The sequence below is a fragment of the Telopea speciosissima genome, chromosome 7, assembly GCF_018873765.1.
Source record: "Telopea speciosissima isolate NSW1024214 ecotype Mountain lineage chromosome 7, Tspe_v1, whole genome shotgun sequence".
Lineage (NCBI taxonomy): Eukaryota > Viridiplantae > Streptophyta > Magnoliopsida > Proteales > Proteaceae > Telopea > Telopea speciosissima.
Window position 1 is genome coordinate 608,523 of NC_057922.1, and position 17,804 is coordinate 626,326.

A 17,804-nucleotide genomic window follows, 5' to 3' on the forward strand; every position below is an offset into this window, starting at 1 on the left:
ACAAATCACTCTTGTACAAAAATTGACAAGTTGTGTAAAAATAAAACTGCAAGGGAAGATAAGGAGCTCCTCATCTGTTGGTGGATGTTCGGCAAGCCTAAGTCCTTTTGGTTAAGAACGAATTCACCCTTAAAAGTTAGTCGTTAAGGAGAGAGTGCCCAAATCCTTATAAGCTTTTTTATTAGGCTATTCACGTCAGTAGTAGAGGGAGTCACTGGAATGCTTTACCCTCCATACATGAAGGCCACAAGGTAGAGGAGACAATGTTATCTGACTGTAGTCTCTTTGGGCCTTTTTAGTTGCAAAGCGGCTTGCTTGGGACTTCATCTAGTTGTAGGGCTCCTTATCTTTTTGGCGCAAGCTTGGTTCAAATACCATATTCTCCGGCATAACTTTACTGTTTGGTGGGCTCTCTCCTACTGCCTCCCAGCACAGTCTTTCCTCATTCACAGTGAGATCGCTATCTCCCCCTCTTGATGTCTATGGTGAGATGCTATGGAAGCTAATCACCATCTCTTTTTTGCTTGCCCCCTTTCCACTTTTATTTGGAAAGGGGTGCTAGCAAAAAAGAGATGAAATCGTAGGATCTGTCCTTTTCATAAAGAGTGGATTTGGGTGAACATGTTCTTTGGCGGTTCAACTATCTATGATATTGTGGATAAACTCGCCTTCGGTGGCACCAAGGAATAGGCATATTGTTGTGTCATGGGGATCAGATCCCTCCTTTCTGCAGTCCTCCTCATCTTCTCCTTAAGAATTGAGTTTGTTTTGTTAGCAATGGTATTCTGTATTTTTTTTTCTTTCTTCCCTCTTTTAGGGCTTCCTATTTCTCCCTTCCTTTTGATAATGAATTTTTTATTCACAGAAAAAAGAAAAAGAAATTGTCTTTCATATGAGAGGTGATCTCACTTAAAGCCACCGAATTGTGTATGAGACTAGTGTGTACACTTTTGGATATCTGTGTCACTTTGTTTCTCTATAATTCTATATAAGACTACGTGTTGTACACTTTTGAATATCTCTATCACTTTGTTTCTCTATAAAGAAGGGAGAGTGGCGGTATAGTAGAACAACCTTCTTTCTTCGCTCTTGCTTTGTAGAGTGCACGAAGTTCCCCTATCTTGTTTTCTCTCTTGGTTTAGTTTTGCAAGACAGCAAGAGTGAGTAAAGAAAGAGAAAAAAAAGAGAGGAAGGGAACATGCTATCTGATGGGTTGCAACATAACAACATTCTGTCTGTCAAAAGAAATGAAAATGTACTAGGGCATTTAATGTATTTGTTACCTTAGGTTTGAATTGACAGTATTGTATTCTTGTGAATCCACCTTGTTTGGTGAGTCACACGAAAGATTATTATTCTTGATGTCCGTCAGCCTCTGGCATTGACTAGAGGATCTTGTAACCCCATTGTTGATTATGGTGGAAGGTTTTACTTGGGCTAGGTCCCATGGTTTTTCCCTTTCACCTTGAGAAGGGTTTTCCACGTTAAAATTAGTATGTTTTTTCTGCAGTTTGTATGATTTGTTTTGTGTGTTATTATTTTGCATATACGTGATTGTTCCTCTATTAACTTGTTCACAGGTGTAAAAGGGTTTGCTTTTCCCAACAAAAAACTCTCAGATACAAATGATGAAGAACTAACTGATATATTGGAAGGCATACACCAACACACTCTAAGCTTTTAGCCACGTGATTTCTTGTCCAATTACAAAGTGGGAAAATGAATTACATAATTAGTAATTGTTTATGGAGCACACTATGTTCTTGAAGTTCTCATTTCTTAAGAATGATTTGTCACAGTGTTCCTTCTTGAGTGCTACTAGCACACTGGAAGGTTCACTCCACCAGATTTTATTAGCCCCTAGGGAAGGAACATAGTAAGCACTCATCGCCATATATAAAATGTGAGCTAAATTAGACAATTCAACTAACATGTAATGGTATTCTTCTTTGTATTATATACAATGTGTCAGCTAACATAATCATATTTGAGATCAAAGAAAGTTCCCAAATCTCTAGTGCAAACAAAAATAACTTTGACAGAATGTGTACAGTTGTTAAAATGACCAGACCTCAACTTCCCTTCCCGTGAGAAATTGTAATCTCTGTACAGGAACAGGTAATGGTATTGAGAGAAAGAATGAGTGGAATGGCTGGTGTTACTGTTTTTTGGACTTCCACTCCGTAATTGCGGAGAGAAGAGTAAAGTTTTGTAAGAGGTTCTTGCTGGATAGGGGCAGATGAGTCATTGGTGAATAATCATTATCTTTGAGCCACACCTCTATAGCTTTGCGGTCATACGTGTATCCATCTGCGGCAACACAAGGTTCATCCATTACATCCTGTGCACAAACAGTCTTCAATGTCAGACTCCAACCAATAAATTCATCTGAATAATAACATGGAGAATTAACTATGAAACATTTGTAATATCCTTCAATTGAATTTGACTTGGAACGAAATATATGAAGGAAAGTACCGACAGAAAGGATGGAATGTGCTTGTCATACATAAAGAAACAAAAGAAAACTTTGTGGAATTAACAGAAGATGGAAGAAGTGTACCTGGAGTAACGGGCAAATGAAGTATTGTGGAGGAGATGAAGGAGCACGAGGCATTGAATCTCTAGCTCTTTCACCAATCCCTTTCAATTTCTCCAAGACTGGAAGGATTCGAGCTTTCAAGTCAGGCCTGTCACAATGTCGTAATTCAGTGCAGCTCAACCCCAGTGCAGCTAATTCCTGAGTTTCTTTAACCGGCCAGTTCCCAGCCTCTGAATCCAAGATGGTCATCAAGTGACCATTGTCTAGTGCTTTTTTGACAAATCGGGTCAGTGCTATGGCAGGTTTTGCAGTCAGCAACTGCAGGATTACCATACCAAATGCATAAACATCAGACTTGGGTGAGATCATTCCCGTCCTCTGATACTCAGGATCTATGTAGCAGAGTGTCCCAACAGGGCTTGTTCCCTTGAAGACGGTAGCATTGTTTGCAGGAAGCAACGTGGAAAGGCCTACATCACCTATCTTGCTCGCATAGTTGTGATCAAGCAAGATGTTTGCTGGTTTCAGATCACGATGAATGATCGCTTTGGGCTTTGCATTGTGTAAGAAAAGCAAAGCAGAGGCTACTTCCCAGGCTATTCGATACCTCTCAAACCATGGGATTGGGGGTGTATTGTCCTTCCGAAGCAACCTGTCATCCAGACTGCCTTTCTCCATGTACTCATAAACTAGGCAACCATGCTCAGGACAGGCACCAAGAAGAAGAAGCACATGGGGATGGCGGACTTTGCTCAAGATCTCAAGCTGAAGCAAAAAACAGTATGTGATTAACTAATTAAGATAGATGAGTGCTACTCTAAAAAATGTGGTTTGCTGCAGAAATATGTTGAAGGCAACAACAATAATTTGAAAGAACATGGAAAAAAATCATTACCTCTTGATGGAATTGCTCAGTCCAGTGACTCTCCTTGGAGTGAAGGACTTTCACAGCTGTTGTGGTGTGATGCAACTTACACTTGTAAACAGACCCAGACCTCCCCCTTCCAATCAGAAGATCATTAGAGAAGGACGATGTTGCTGACACTATGTCTTCCCATGTGAACATGTTGCATAGCTCATCAGAACGCAGGATGGTGGCCTTGTCAAGCTTTCTTTTCTTTTTAGCATCAGATTTGGTTTCAGCTTCAACCCATTCCCTCATGTTCTCAACTTCTGTCTGCTTCACAGCTTCATCTTCCTCCTCCTCTTTCTCTGGTCTAACTAATTCTCTGGTGTTATCCTCCTTGACGGTTTCCTTATGGGGTTTAACTGTTTGTTCCATCCAGTGGCTACTTGGATTATTTTTCTGGTACAAAAACATGAAGAAATTGAGAATGTGGGCAGTGGCTGGTGGCTATGTACTTTCACAGCTTCACATTTTTCAGAAGAAAGATACTATGTACTTATCGAACCTCAATATTGTGAGTTGTGTTGTGACCTAATACTATACCATTTGTCCCTGTGAAAATAAGGACTAAGGTTGTGTTCCTTTGCATGGAGTAGAAGTAGAACAATTCTTCAGGTCATGAAGAACCTAAACAAGTTTAGTTCTTGGTTTGTAAAGTCAGGTAAGACCCAAGAATAGATGTGTCAAGCCCCACTCAACCAAACACCTCCTAAGTCGATTGATTGGTTTCATTTCACTGTCTAATGCAAAAGTTTCTCAATGAATTGGTTTTGTTTCACTGTCTAATATAAAAGTCAAAAGCTTAGATATCGATCCTGTTTGGTTTTGGAAATTTCAGCAAAAATCTCGGTTTGTGTCCTTGAACCAAGATGTGACGTTCGTGAACTCAACTTTTGAACTCTGCCTAGTTTCACAAACTTTATGGAACTATGGTTTCATTTTCTATCTTTCTCTGAGTTTGAATGTACAAAATATCAATCTAATATAATGGAAATAGCCAAAAATTCCATTTTATTCATAACAACCGAAATGGCCATTGGAATGAAAATTACATGACCAAAATGAAATTTACAAGTAAGCTTGAATGTCAAAACTTCTCTTCAGTGAGTTGTTTCACAATAGAAACCTAGAACTTACTTTCGGAGAAGAAGCATCAATTGTCTCCCTCTGAGATTTTGAATACAGTGTGTTGAGGAGTCCACGGTCAACTCCCAGTCCTTCTAACTCTTGTACAATATCATCCTGCATTACATAATGATCCAATTGAAACAGTCACAAGAGCACATTACAATAGAGAGCAGGAAACTAAGAATTCAGAAAGGAATTTTAGTCCTCATATAATGACATTGATAGTATTTAGACTCTTTTTATAACTAGAAGCAATGGTTTGAAGGATAAACCTGCATGGCCCTTTCTTGAAAATAGTCATATTTTTGTTACTATAGAACTTTTTAGACAGAACTCCTAAGAGGTGATCAAAGAGTAAAATGGCATTACTTTTAGAAACCTCCCACTTCCTCCGGGAATGCTTTTGTGAAATGCATCAAGCGACTGACTGTTAAAACATGCCTATGCGGTTAAAGGGCAAGGTATTAGCACTAAGAATTGGAAACTTAATGGGGTGATGGAGCACTCCATATTTTTGGGCTAACCTTGAATATTATCATAGTTGATCCTATATCTAAAATATCATGAATTTTCTTAAGTTTTTAGGTTAGAAACGTAGCCACTAGGCTCACAACGTCAATGATGTATCTGTGTAGAACCACTCAAAAGAGGGGTAACACATGAGAGAGAGTGTTGTGAATGATCTCACATTGTCTAACTCTGAGAGTTTAAATTAATGACTTTGTATACTAGCTGGGATCCCCCACTTAATAATCTAAGGTTTTGAGGGTTCGTTCAAGTATCCAGTTTTCAAAACCAAGCATTTTGGGTGTAGTTTCTTAGATACATAGCCACACATTCTCCATCTCTTGAGTGTTCCTATTGAAATAAACCCAGAGATGTGTCTCCTTAGTGAGTCCTCTTTTTTTTTTTTTTATAAGATCATCTCCTCCTTAGTGACTCGGTGAAAAAACAATGAAAGAAGTGCATAGCTTATTATACTATCTTCTTTTTTTTTGTTTTTGTTTGGGGGGGGGAGGGGGGGAAGGGGTTCTGGTGACTATTATTTCAAATTTAACAGCAAAGGAAATGAGAGAAGTTACCTCACTATCTGAAGAAGAAGACTCTGGAGCTTCTAACATGGTGATTTGATCAAATATCTTTGACACATTATCTTTTGTAACTTCTAAGGTGAAGCCTTTGATGGAGAATTCCCTTGATCTCTCATCTTCGAAGGTGGATGCTTTAGCAGGTGGCATTGATTGAGTAGTACACAGTAAAGCACCGAAGGTTGACCCCTTTAATCTGTTCTCTTCTAAGGTGTTACTAAATACCCTTGATCCAGTATCAATTGCTGTATTAAAGCTGGACCCTTTATCAAATCTTCTTGATCCGGTAGTGTCTATTGTAGTATCAGAGGTGTATCTTCTATGAAATGGCTTTGATCCAGTTTCTTCCAAGGGGAGTCCCTTATCAGATATCCTTGATGCATTATCATTACCGGTGGACACTTTACTTACCTTTGATCCAAACATAAACCATTTATCAAATTGCCTCGATACAGTAGGATCCATTGCAGGGCTGAAGGTGAATTCTTCATCATATAGGCCTGATCCATCATCTTCTAATGTGGATGCTTTGCCAAATACCCTTGATCCATTATCTGTTGCAGATTGTAACCATCCAAATCATTTCAGGTTTTCACCCCCAAAAATAAAACATTTGAAGGTTTTAAATAGGTGGCTCAAACATTAATAGGTGGAAGAAAGGACTACCTGGTTGCTCAATGTAAGAAGCTGCGGAACTGGAGCGCCTGCTGTTAGGATCAACTGCATCACTTTCTCTTTCACCTTTGGTATTTGGACTCACTTCTGGATTTGATGGGCGCATGGAAGACAAATTTCCTTTCGATACAACATACACCGCACAAAAGCCTGGAGCACCTTCCAAGATTCTTGAGGATATACTATTGCTCTTAACTTTCCTGTAAATTTTTCATTTGTTGATAAATGCATTCATGGTGAAAGATTCAAAGAAATGATAAGAGGGAAAGGGAAAAGATTTGTTAGAATTATAATATTTTCTAATATCAAAGTAAAATCAAATACATGAAATTGGAAACTTCCTGTAACTACTATTAGGGTAAATTCATGGGTTTATTCAGAAAATAATTCCTTTTATAAGGGTTTTCATGGCTCTAATTGAAAACCCAAAAGAGGGAATTCAAGAACAGAACAGTTACACAGTTTTTCACATTGAGGAAATCCATACGGAGAAGTTTAGAACATGAATCATGCATGAAATTGGTTCACCTGAGCTCAAGCAGTGATTTTTAGTCTAAGCCATTTTCATATTTTTTTCGAAGTCTAACTCTAAACTAACCTTGTAAACATGGTACGCGGTGAAGCTCCAATGACAATCTTCGTAATTTTGGAATAAGCGATCTCTTTCATTATTGCAGCTGCTATATCATCTCCTTCAATCACCGTAACATCTACTTCCACCTGCACGCACTAGCAAGCTAAGTAACTTCCTTTTCAAATATTATCTTTTCCCCATCAGAATTTAGTAGTCGTCCATGAGAGAGAGAGAGAGACCTTTCTTTGCGTACAGAGTTGCTTGAAGGGAAGAAACATTGCAGTCGTTTGCCTTTCCACATCTTTCTTATACTTTGCTACCATATCTTCATGCACTTGTGCGACAGGAAAGCATCGAACTAGAAAGACATTTTATAGAAGAAGTCAGTCAATCTGTGGATTTCTTGCAAAACTAGATGAGGAATTGAGGACTAACTCAGGACCTAACTGGGCCGAGTCCGGCTATGCTGCACGAATGACCAGTGCTCGACACTTGTCTCAGTCACTGAGACAATATGTATAAATAGAAATCGAATTCAAACCAAATAATTTTTCATAACCTAAAACCAAAACTGTATTGAACTGGATTCGTTTTATTTGGTTCCTATCCTATTTGGTTTCATTCAATTCAAATACAGTCTCAGTAATTTGGTTTTGTTTAGTTCAGAGACTTGGGGAAAGTCCAATATTGATCTTGAAGAAGCAAAAGGGAGTATACCCATAAACTTATCATCTTGATCAGTTGATTTGATTGGTGCACGAACATGTAGCAGCTTGAATAGAACCTTCACATCTGAAACGAAGCTCTCCAATGCCCATTTAATCAGCATTACACTGTTTTTAGTTCCAGTAAGAGCCACAGCAACGCTCAACAGTGGAGTTGGCTGTACAAGTTCTTTCAGAGTTCCCTTTCCTTCCATTGCTCTGCTAGTTCTCTGCTAAATGGAAAAAAAGAAAAGGATTAATCAAAGTGCACAAAGCTATTAGCCAATACCCTCAAATTTGATTCCAATCGGAAAAATGAAAGAGAACTAATACAGATCCCAGAACAAAAAAGTTGCAGCAATTCAAAGTCATAGCCAAAGCAGAGTAATGCAGGTTAATGGAAGCAGAAAAAGAGTAATTAAGGAGATAGACCATTTGTTTTCTTCTCTTGGAACAAAAAAACCCAGAAGAGGGCAAAAAGGAAAAAAATGAAGAACAAATGACACATTAGAAAATCAAGAAGAAGTGTAAGGAGAAGACTGAAGAGCATTTGCTTACTTCTATTGGAACTGAAAAAACCCAGAAAAAGGAAATTTGAAGCTCAAATAACACATGAGAAATCAAAACATCTAAAACTTTCATATTAGAAAAGAGAGGGGGTGATGCTGGAAAGGATAGAGAAACCATACCATCTAATTTGAAAGTTCAAAATTTGGTTTCTCGCATGACCATGTAACATCAAGAGCCATCAACTTTCTCTCCCAACAGAAGGTACAAATCACTGAAACGCATGAAATATCTCAACTTTTTGCCTTTTTAAGCTTTTGAGCAGTTGGGTTGGTTTAGCAAAAGCAGAGGAAGCTGGAATTGAAGAAAAAAATAAGATGAAACCAAGCGGTGAGGAATTTGATCATTGATGTCATCTTAATTTCTAACTTAGTCAGTCATATATATTAATCATCTTCACAGACTCTTATCACCTTCAGGCCATACCATTGTTGACTTGTTTTCCAAATAATAGTTTGGAATTTGGTTGTTTCCCAAAATCCAATAATTAATTCCAGTAGCGGGGGACTATTACTCTTAAACATCTTAATAAATTAATTAGATTAGTCTAAATTGTTGTTGGATTTCATTAATGGATCTTGATTTTCTCTTAAATTGAGATAATCTGTGCTTTAACACAGTACCCACATTTCATTGGCTATTAGTCTCTATCTCCAATCCGTTCAGAATCTTTAATTTGAGATTTGAACTCTAAATATCACCAACTAACACGTCTTCCTATAGATTTCTTCCGGATAATTCTCTGGTTTTCCATATTTAATACGAAATTATAATATAACAGGTAGAATATTCGATGCCGGAGTATCTTCGGTCGGAAGAGTACTACACAGAACTTAGTCTATGTCTTGGGAGACGGGGGCTGTAGAGAGGTCCCCCACTTCACTTCCTCACTCTATTAGTTAAACATAAATTAACCACACATATGTGAAATAAAAATTATAAAAAATTATAAATTATATATATATATATGTAATTCTGCCCTTGATTTTTGGATTGGAGATCTACTTCCTCTCCTCTCCTGGATGGAGGACGAGACACTACTGCTCGGAAGTTGCAGGTGACGGTGAGGTTGGGGTGGACATACGGAGCCGTACCCTATCTTAAGAACTTGATAAATGATATGAGATGGGAAATTACCCGAAAAAAATTTAAAAGAAAGACATGAGATGGGCAAATAAGTCCGGTCACAACAATGTGTCATAACTGGAATGGTTACAAACGTATTAACCCATTATCTTATATGATTATTAATTGAATAGCTTTTGTTTTCACATGATTATTAGGGAAAATATTTTCTGTGGTGTGGGGTTGGGGTAGCGCAGGCCACGCCCAAACACAGTAGGGGGTGAACATGACTGCCCTGCCCCTTTGAAAGGTGAAATTTCTGTCTCTAAGATGCCAATGCGCGTTCTCATTGGCTGCCACACATGCATGGTTCCTGTGCTCCCCCACAAAGAATGCTCTCCCCAAATATTATTACTCATTTTATGGCCTAGGTTTCCAATTATATTTATTGAAGTAATCTTCTATATTCAACTTGAAGAAATTATTTAATGGGAGAAGGATGGGTACGCTAATGTTATACCGTATGCTAACACCCTATGTGTCTATCTCTCTCTTTCTCCATTGAAATGACTCACTTACCCTTCAAAAGAAGGAAGAGAAAGATAGACACATGGGCCACATGAATCATATTTTCTATTAACTCATGGGTACTCTAAAATATTGCCTCTGAGTAAATTACTCCCCCTCTCCTCGATTATGCCCGAATGATAAGCCCCACCCTTGAGTATTAAGTAATAACTCTCTCTTTTAAAATCAAAAGATTCTATCAATCGTACCCATTCCATGGAAAATCGTTGTTGAGAATGATGATATCACCCTAAATATATTCAATTATACTTTAAAATGCCCTTATGTTTGTGATATTTTAATAATACCCCCTAATCATGTCATAACCCTAAAAACATCTCTAGAAACCCTAGTTTCTCCAGCTTGAGTAACGGTCACCACCACCACCACCGTCGCCACCTCCATTCTCCATATTTGATCTATCAGAAGCTGTTAAAGCATCACTATTCTTTATTTCATTTTATTTTTTTTTTGTTTATGTTTTCTTAGTTCCAGCAAACCTATTGTATTGGTGGACTTAAAAAATATGAACACCGACTTAGTTCCAGCAAACCCTTTCCTATGCGATTCAAACCCCCTATTTCAGATCTGAAACCCCTTTCCATTGGAAAACCAAACCTGCAAATCAGGCTAGCTAGGTCTTCCTCTACTGTCATACCCAACTTCCAGAGATTTTTTTTTATTTGAATCCTTGATCTTCAGGTCTATTGTTGGGTGGAATCATGAGGGATACGAGTGGAGATCACTCGCCCAAAGTTGTAGCTCGATTGGTGTTCATATGATTGATCTCTCTCAATCGATTCTTTTTTTTTTTTTTTTTTTTTTTGGTGTAAACCTCTCAATCGATTCTAGTTCTGGTCAATCGCAAGGAGCTTTTCAGCGCTGGTTTATTGCTTCATCGTGAGGAAGAAGAAGAATCTTTCTCTTCTACTTGATATTAAAGACTTATTTCCCTGGTTTCTACAAATAACTCCTTATTTAAATTTTGCTTCGTACCATTGAGATCCTTTGTGTCAGCAACAGGGAAAGGGCAAGGAGAGAGCATTAGTGGGGCGGTGAGATGGGTTGCGTTGGCAGCAGGGTGGGGCCGGAATTACAGGAATAGAAAAAAAAAAGAAGAAGAAGGAGGTAATATAGTCTTTTTCTAATACTTAACAATGATTTTTCACGGAATAACTATTGCTGAAGAATATGCAGGGATGGGACTTGTCATCCGCACATAATCGAAGGGAGGGGGAAGGAATTTATTTTTTTTATAATATTACTCTTAATAAAAAAAATAAAAACACATATACCTGTTTACAAAAAAAAAATTGTATATAACTATATATAAGTCATAACAAACTGATTTAACTAATATTCCATACACCTTAGTTTATTATGAAAGTATGGAAGTTGCAATATAAATCAAGATTCTGATTCATGAGAAAATAAATTAAATTATGTTAAAAAAAAAAAACCCAGTGTTTATTCTCCTTGTCTTCATTTTTGTCTTATTAGCATAGACGGCTATCTTTACACAAAAATAATGGTCACATACCTCAACATTATTCTTTATTTTTATTCAACTATCATGGGCCTTTAATTTCATAAAAAATGTAATAAAAAGAGATGATTATGGAGATTTTTTTTTTTAATTAATTTTTTTTTGGTTTCAATGAGTTTCTCTTTGCAAATTAATGAAAACTTTAAGAGAAAAATCAACATATGAAATCTTTAATAACTAATAGAATATGTATGCCCTATGATGGGTTTACTATAATAAATGCTAGCCTAACCAAATAGCTGATGCCTATTCAACACGTATTTAACTTTTGATAGTTTATTTAAAAAAATGGGAAAGTTTTCATACACGGCCGAGTAAGCATGCACGGTTGGAAGAGAATTATATTTGTGTTGATGAAGTTAAATATTTATTCAGTTTTTTCTATTTTTAGGAGAAAGCGATGGAAGAGAATTATATTTATATTGATGAAGTTTAGACGTGCTTCAAAAAAACTTTGGTACCGCTAATAAATAATAATTTATTAATTTTTTTGGCAACTCTACATAGTAGTAGATAGTAGGGGCTATGAGTTTTGAACTAAGGAACTAAATTGGATCCTAAAGAAATTATTGATTATCTATTTTATAAATCCAACAAGAATCGTGGTTGGTGTCTTGGGCATTTAAGTAATGATCTATTTTAAAGTCTGGCATTATTTCTGTTCATTTAATAATCAAACCTTGTAGGTCAGGGCATGGACACATTTCTATTCGGTTGATCAATTATCGGTATCCTGCTCAAGGTAGCCTAAATGACTAATTGGGCAAGAAACAGTCCTTAAACAGACTATACCTGGGTAAATGGGGTTTAAATGCTCTACAAATAGTCGGTATCAGATGATCACAATATCCGGTCAGATTGATCAAACGACAATCGGGCCACTACCTTTATATGTTTGATTGTATTGTTGTTGGTCCATTACATGTATCATGGTAAAACTTTAATTGTGTGGGAATTAGGGTTTCTAAGATACCTTTTTATTAAGAGTGTTAGCGGGTTAGGCCTAGTTGGTTTCAATCGAGCCGAACCCGTGGGCTTTATGGGCTTGTAATGCCTAAGATCCCATGTGATCATGTGATTGGCCCATGCTATTTGAGCTTACTGTGAGGTTGTTTTTATGAGGTTAACCAAACGAAACCAGTATTTAACAATATCTTACCTAACTATATTCTACAAGTTTATTGTCATCTTAGACTCGTTTGTTTGTCAGGAAGTGTGAGGTGAAAAAGTTTAAATTTGTTTTCAAATATTTGATGCAAAAATGGATGATTAAATTGGTCTGAATTGGGCACCACCGCTGCCTCTCTTGCTGGAACCTCATCTTCTCAACGAAGGAAAAATTTCTCCAAAAATTAAAAAGAATTAAGTATAAAATTATTGAAAATGAAACATTTGCCGTGGATGAATATTTTTTAAAATTGTTTAGCAGATCGAGGTGACAGGAAAGATAACTTCTCAGAGTGAGTGAGGAAAGATATGTCATTGTCAGACACCAAATTGGACCTAAAATCCATGTAGTTTCTGTGTGGAACAATTTGGTGTGTTGTGTGCACGGAAGACAGTTTCCAGATGATAAGATAGACGTATCTTTAATTACAGTGTTACACTACTGAAGCAATATGGATGTGAATTCTGGAAGGTTACCACAGTTGACAGGACATGGGTTGCCCATCCGAATAGGCTCAGGCTCAGGCTCAGGCTCAGGCTCAGGCTTAGGCTTAGGCCCGTCCTAGACTGTATAGAGTCAAATTCAATCCAATAATGATTTTGATTTCGAGATCAGGTAGTTCTGTTTTTTTACGGTTTTCATTTTATTCAAACTTAAATCGATAATGTGGTATATGTTACTTGATGAATACATCAAAAACTTCATAATTAAATCAAGTCTTTTAACTTAATTCATAATTCGTAATAGATTGATTCAATTAGATGGATGAACTATTTATGTTAGAGGGGGGGGGGGGGGGAGAGTACCAAGCTTGGTCAAAAACACTTTCCCTTGTAATTTTTTTCTTTTCCCTTATAATTTCTTTCTTTTTGGGTAGAAAAAATCATCTCTTATAAATTCAATAATAGTATTTTGACACTCTTTAAAATTTGTACAGAAACAGGTTTTTATACAGGAATGTGATTTATGTCATCACTCATATGTGTCTATCTCTTTCCTCTTTAAAACAAAAGGATAGAAATGTCTTTTCACATGAAGATGAGAGAGATAGACTCATAGAAGTATATGAGATTTTTTTTTTAGTAAATATTAATATATATTAGATTGAATCCTTCAATTTATTAAGTTGTTTAATTGTTTCAGGATACCGATGACAAGTGTGTTTAAGGCAAAAACAGAAATTGCAGACACAGATGTACAGATGCGCCTCTGTAAGTCTTAAACTGAAAACCCTGCTTCATGGTTCATATCGTTATCTGGGTTTTTTCGGAACTGGCCAACGAAGTCATCAATCTACCAGAATATTGATGCCACACTTGAACAACTCATTTCAGTTTCAGTTTTACACTCTCAACTCCCCCCTCGTCCCTCTCTGTTAACAGTGCTTGTTCTTCAGAGACTACTGACTATTGAAACAAAAAGTAAAAACTGAAGATGACAATTGAGATTGACTGAAACTTTCTAACTTTTGACTTTTTTTTTTTTAATTTTTTTTTAATTTTGTGAGTGATTGGGAGAATCCCGTCTCCTCTCTTCTCTACATTTGTTAATTTCTCCATCCCTAGAAGAAAAGAAAAGAGAAAAATTATTAAAGAGCTTTGGGCAACTTTTACTGAGTGGAGTGGAGTGGAGACAGTGAGTGGATAGATACTCAAAGAAATGAAATTCAATTGCTTAACCAATGGGTAATGGCGCCCAGACCTTCTTCCTCTCTTTACTTTTCACTAAACTATATTACATGTAGATAACGCAGAAAACCCAAAATGGTTGGCTCCTCTTCTCTTGTCTTGACCCTTGATCGTCTTCCACTTCTTCTGTGCCTCTTTATGACTGCCTGGACTCCTATAACTCTTTTATTTAATGTCCCATTAACAAATCCCAGAAGATAAAGAGAAAGACAAAAGAGAGAACGAACAGTCTCTCCATAGCTTTTCGTGCCTTTAAGCAAACACATACACACTTATTAATTAATTTAAAGTAAGCATTACAGGAAGGTCTCTGTGCTCTGTTTTTTCTCTTTCAGAATCCCCCCAAGTCAAACCTTTCCCTTCTTCTTCTCCTCTGGTTCCACTTGGCTCATGAGAACATCAGATCAGCCTTCCTTCACTCTGTAAATCTTCTATGTTTACAATATAGATTAAATTAAATTACTGCTGTCCTGAGAGAGATGGGGAGGTTTTCATATTAATATCTTATTGTCTTCCCCCATTCGGCACCAGCATCACCACCACCACCACCACTGCATTATCCTCTACACCAGAATTCCTTCAAAGAGCTTCGTATTCATATCTCTACCACTGTATCTATATCCTCTTTCTCCTGGTAAATCCTTTCAAGGGTTTTATTATATCTATCTAATGTCCCCTACTAAGCATCCTCTTTATCCAGAAATTTATTTTAATGAGATGCCCTTTACCCTAAAGGTGATGATCATGTCAAAGTATGAAAGTTGAAAACTCTCGTCTATTCTCTGTGCTTCCTATGCGCATTGTAAAAATACCATAAGTTTCCAATTGAAATCAATCAATTTTGAATTCGACTTTCATTCAGAGCCGATTTCAAATAACCCTTGTCCCAAATTTTATAGAAAGGCAAGAAAAAATTATGAATTCCGACTTGTGAATGTTAAATGGCATGATATATGGCATATTGTCCTCTTTTTTTTTATTTAAAAAAAATAAAAAAAAAAACAAGCCCAAAGAGAGGATGAGAATGAACAAGAAAAATGGAAAACACAAAGAGAGGTTGCAGAGAAGAGAGGAGAATAAACAAAATTGAATTTTGTTTTCTTGTATATTTCCTTTCCTTAACAAAACTTTCTCAACATTTACAGTCTTTTTCTTTTTTTTTTTGGGATTTCTTTCTCTGAAATTTTAGAGAAGAAGTGATTAGTGTTTTTGGGTTAGAAGAACAAATTAAAAGGGTTTAGTGAGACAAAAACTCAGAAGGGCATGATGTGGGTGGTTTTAGTATCATAGCTAGAAAGACAAGATTTTGAGTTCACACGAAAGATCTTAAGGAGGTCTGCAGACATTTGGCGAACAGAAGGTGAACAATTGCTCTGCATCAACAGCAAGATCTTGGTCAATCCGTTAGACTTGGTCACGGCTTCCTGCGCCTTTGGGTCCCTGAACAGATGGCAAACGCTCCATAGTATCAACACCGCGTACTCCTTCGCTTCCTTGGACACCTTGAGCATCTTCTGCGTTATCGCAGGGACGCAGTTCGGGTCCTCGCATATTGCCGTCCGACCCTCGTTGCAGGTAGACGCCATCTCCAACAGCTCCAAAGCCTTGTCTGCAACAGAGACCGTATTACAGTCCCGGCGAGAGAGCAACTTTCCCAATACCTGGACCGCTCCGAGCCGAACGATCTGCAATCTAATCCGCCTTGTCTTAGAAACCGCAACCAAGCAAGACAATCCAGCATCGATGGCAGCTGTGGAATCGGTATTGGAGCTCACCAGACGCAATAGTCCAGGCAAGACACCTTCTTTCTCGGCGATGAGAACCTTGGACTCGGGGTCGACCGCGATGGCCTGCAAGAGCCGCGCGGATGCGATTTTGGAATCCAAACCCCCTTTCTGCAAGACCTGAACAATGGAAGACAAGAAATCACGGTCTCCCTTCAAGATTAAACTCATGAGCTTCTCTTTATCTGTGTAATCGGTGAGAATGAGATGGAGAAAACGAACGGCATGTTCGAAGGTGGAAAGATCAGCGTCATTGCCAAGAACACCAACGATGACGGATACAATACCGTCGGTGTTGGCGAGGAACTTGCGGTTATCGTCGGATTCAATGGCGAAATCAAGGATCTTGGAGAGGGAATCTGAGCAATCGTTGGAGAAGATCAAGTGTCGGGCTTGGTCATGGGAGAGAGAAGGAGTAGAAGAAGAGGAAGGGGAAAGGGAATTGGACCAGATCTGGATAAGGCGATGGAGGGTATGGTTGGGAACGAAGTCCTTGGTGTGGAGGACTTGCATGGTAGCTGGGCAGGTGTTGTTGCCATAGTCGAGCCATTGCTGGATGCTGGAGCGGTCATAGGTAACGCCGGTGGAGAGACTAACAGGGGACTTCATGACGTCAAGGGAGATGGGGCATTTGAAAAAGCTGGGAACCGTTATGTAAAGATCGTTCTTTACCATCTCTCCTTTCTTCCTTCTTCTTTGATCTCCCACTTCTGCAACACACCAGAGACACAGAGACGGACAGAGAGAGAGAGAGAGGAAAGTAGCACGAGAGACGAGGGATGGAGAGAGATATAATAAGAGTCCGGTGGGATGGGTGAAGGAATGGTCAAAGGTGTGACGTAAGGAAGATATGGAGATTAGGGAGCAGAAGAATCTCTTTCTCTACTAGGCTTTCTTTTCTTTCTTTTTTTAAATTAATATTAATTTTAATAAAATGGTTCGCCTAACTCAATCCATCATTTTTCACTACTTTTCTTTTATTTTATTTTTCCGAATTATATAAAAATATGCGGAATGCGAATCATAGTCTTACGTGGGGAATAATTCCACGTTCCCTAAGTATAGGATTTTGGATGACTTCATATATCAATTGGTCTTATAACCATGGTTTCAAATCTTAGTATCAGTATTGGATTGGTGTTTCGAATCGGGCTAAATATTGGATCGATCTAAAATTAAGAGCCTTGCTTTGAATAAAGATTTAGGTTAAAAGTTAGTCCGCATCAATAGGCCTGATTTTAATCAACCACTAATAATGCAAGCATGAGATTGGCACGATTGATTATTAAACATATTAAACTCAAATATCAATCGATTAATAATAAAAAATTTACAGTGCACAATAGTAGCTCAATGGTCACTCAATCGGGATTGATTAACTCGTTTAAGTCCATTCAGGCTGATTATAGAACCATTTAAAGATTGTTTATGACCCATATAAAGTTTGTTTGTAATAACTCAAATTAGTCAATTAACCTGTTTAAAATATGATTTAATCCAATTATCCCAATTACATTAGCCCTATTAAGGACCCAAAATTGGAGTGCCGAATGTAACTGTAACCATGCTCTGGTCTAAGGGTAGAGTATCCAATTTGGCAAATGGGCTCCCTATGAAATGTCCATATCCCACCATCCCGTTTTTGAATGTTTTTGCTGGACTGGACCCCGAGCTCCCCACGGCTGGAGGAGAGCTGGAGGAGAGGCAGTTCCAACCGACACAGGCCATCCAAGTAAGGAGCACACGTAATGAGGAATGTTCAGAATAATCCCACGTAGACTAAAATAAAGATTTATAAATA

General features: G+C 37.7%; 2 protein-coding genes across 2 annotated transcripts; both read right to left on the reverse strand.

Annotated features, from left to right (window-relative positions):
* Positions 1-1,913: 1,913 nt before the first annotated feature.
* LOC122670077 (U-box domain-containing protein 35-like) lies at positions 1,914-7,846 on the reverse strand. Its single transcript, XM_043867038.1, has 9 exons — positions 7,632-7,846; positions 7,154-7,272; positions 6,939-7,060; positions 6,332-6,540; positions 5,660-6,219; positions 4,587-4,691; positions 3,438-3,848; positions 2,564-3,307; positions 1,914-2,341 (listed from the first exon to the last, which is right to left on the reverse strand). Exons 1-9 carry the CDS (start codon positions 7,831-7,833, stop codon positions 2,159-2,161), a joined length of 2,655 nt encoding a protein of 884 aa, XP_043722973.1. The 5' UTR covers positions 7,834-7,846; the 3' UTR covers positions 1,914-2,158.
* A 7,543-nt stretch (positions 7,847-15,389) lies between these two features.
* On the reverse strand, positions 15,390-16,724 carry LOC122670078 (U-box domain-containing protein 27-like). The gene has a single exon (XM_043867039.1). The coding sequence runs from the start codon at positions 16,676-16,678 to the stop codon at positions 15,473-15,475; it is 1,206 nt and encodes a 401-aa protein (XP_043722974.1). The 5' UTR covers positions 16,679-16,724; the 3' UTR covers positions 15,390-15,472.
* Between the last annotated feature and the right edge of the window lie 1,080 nt (positions 16,725-17,804).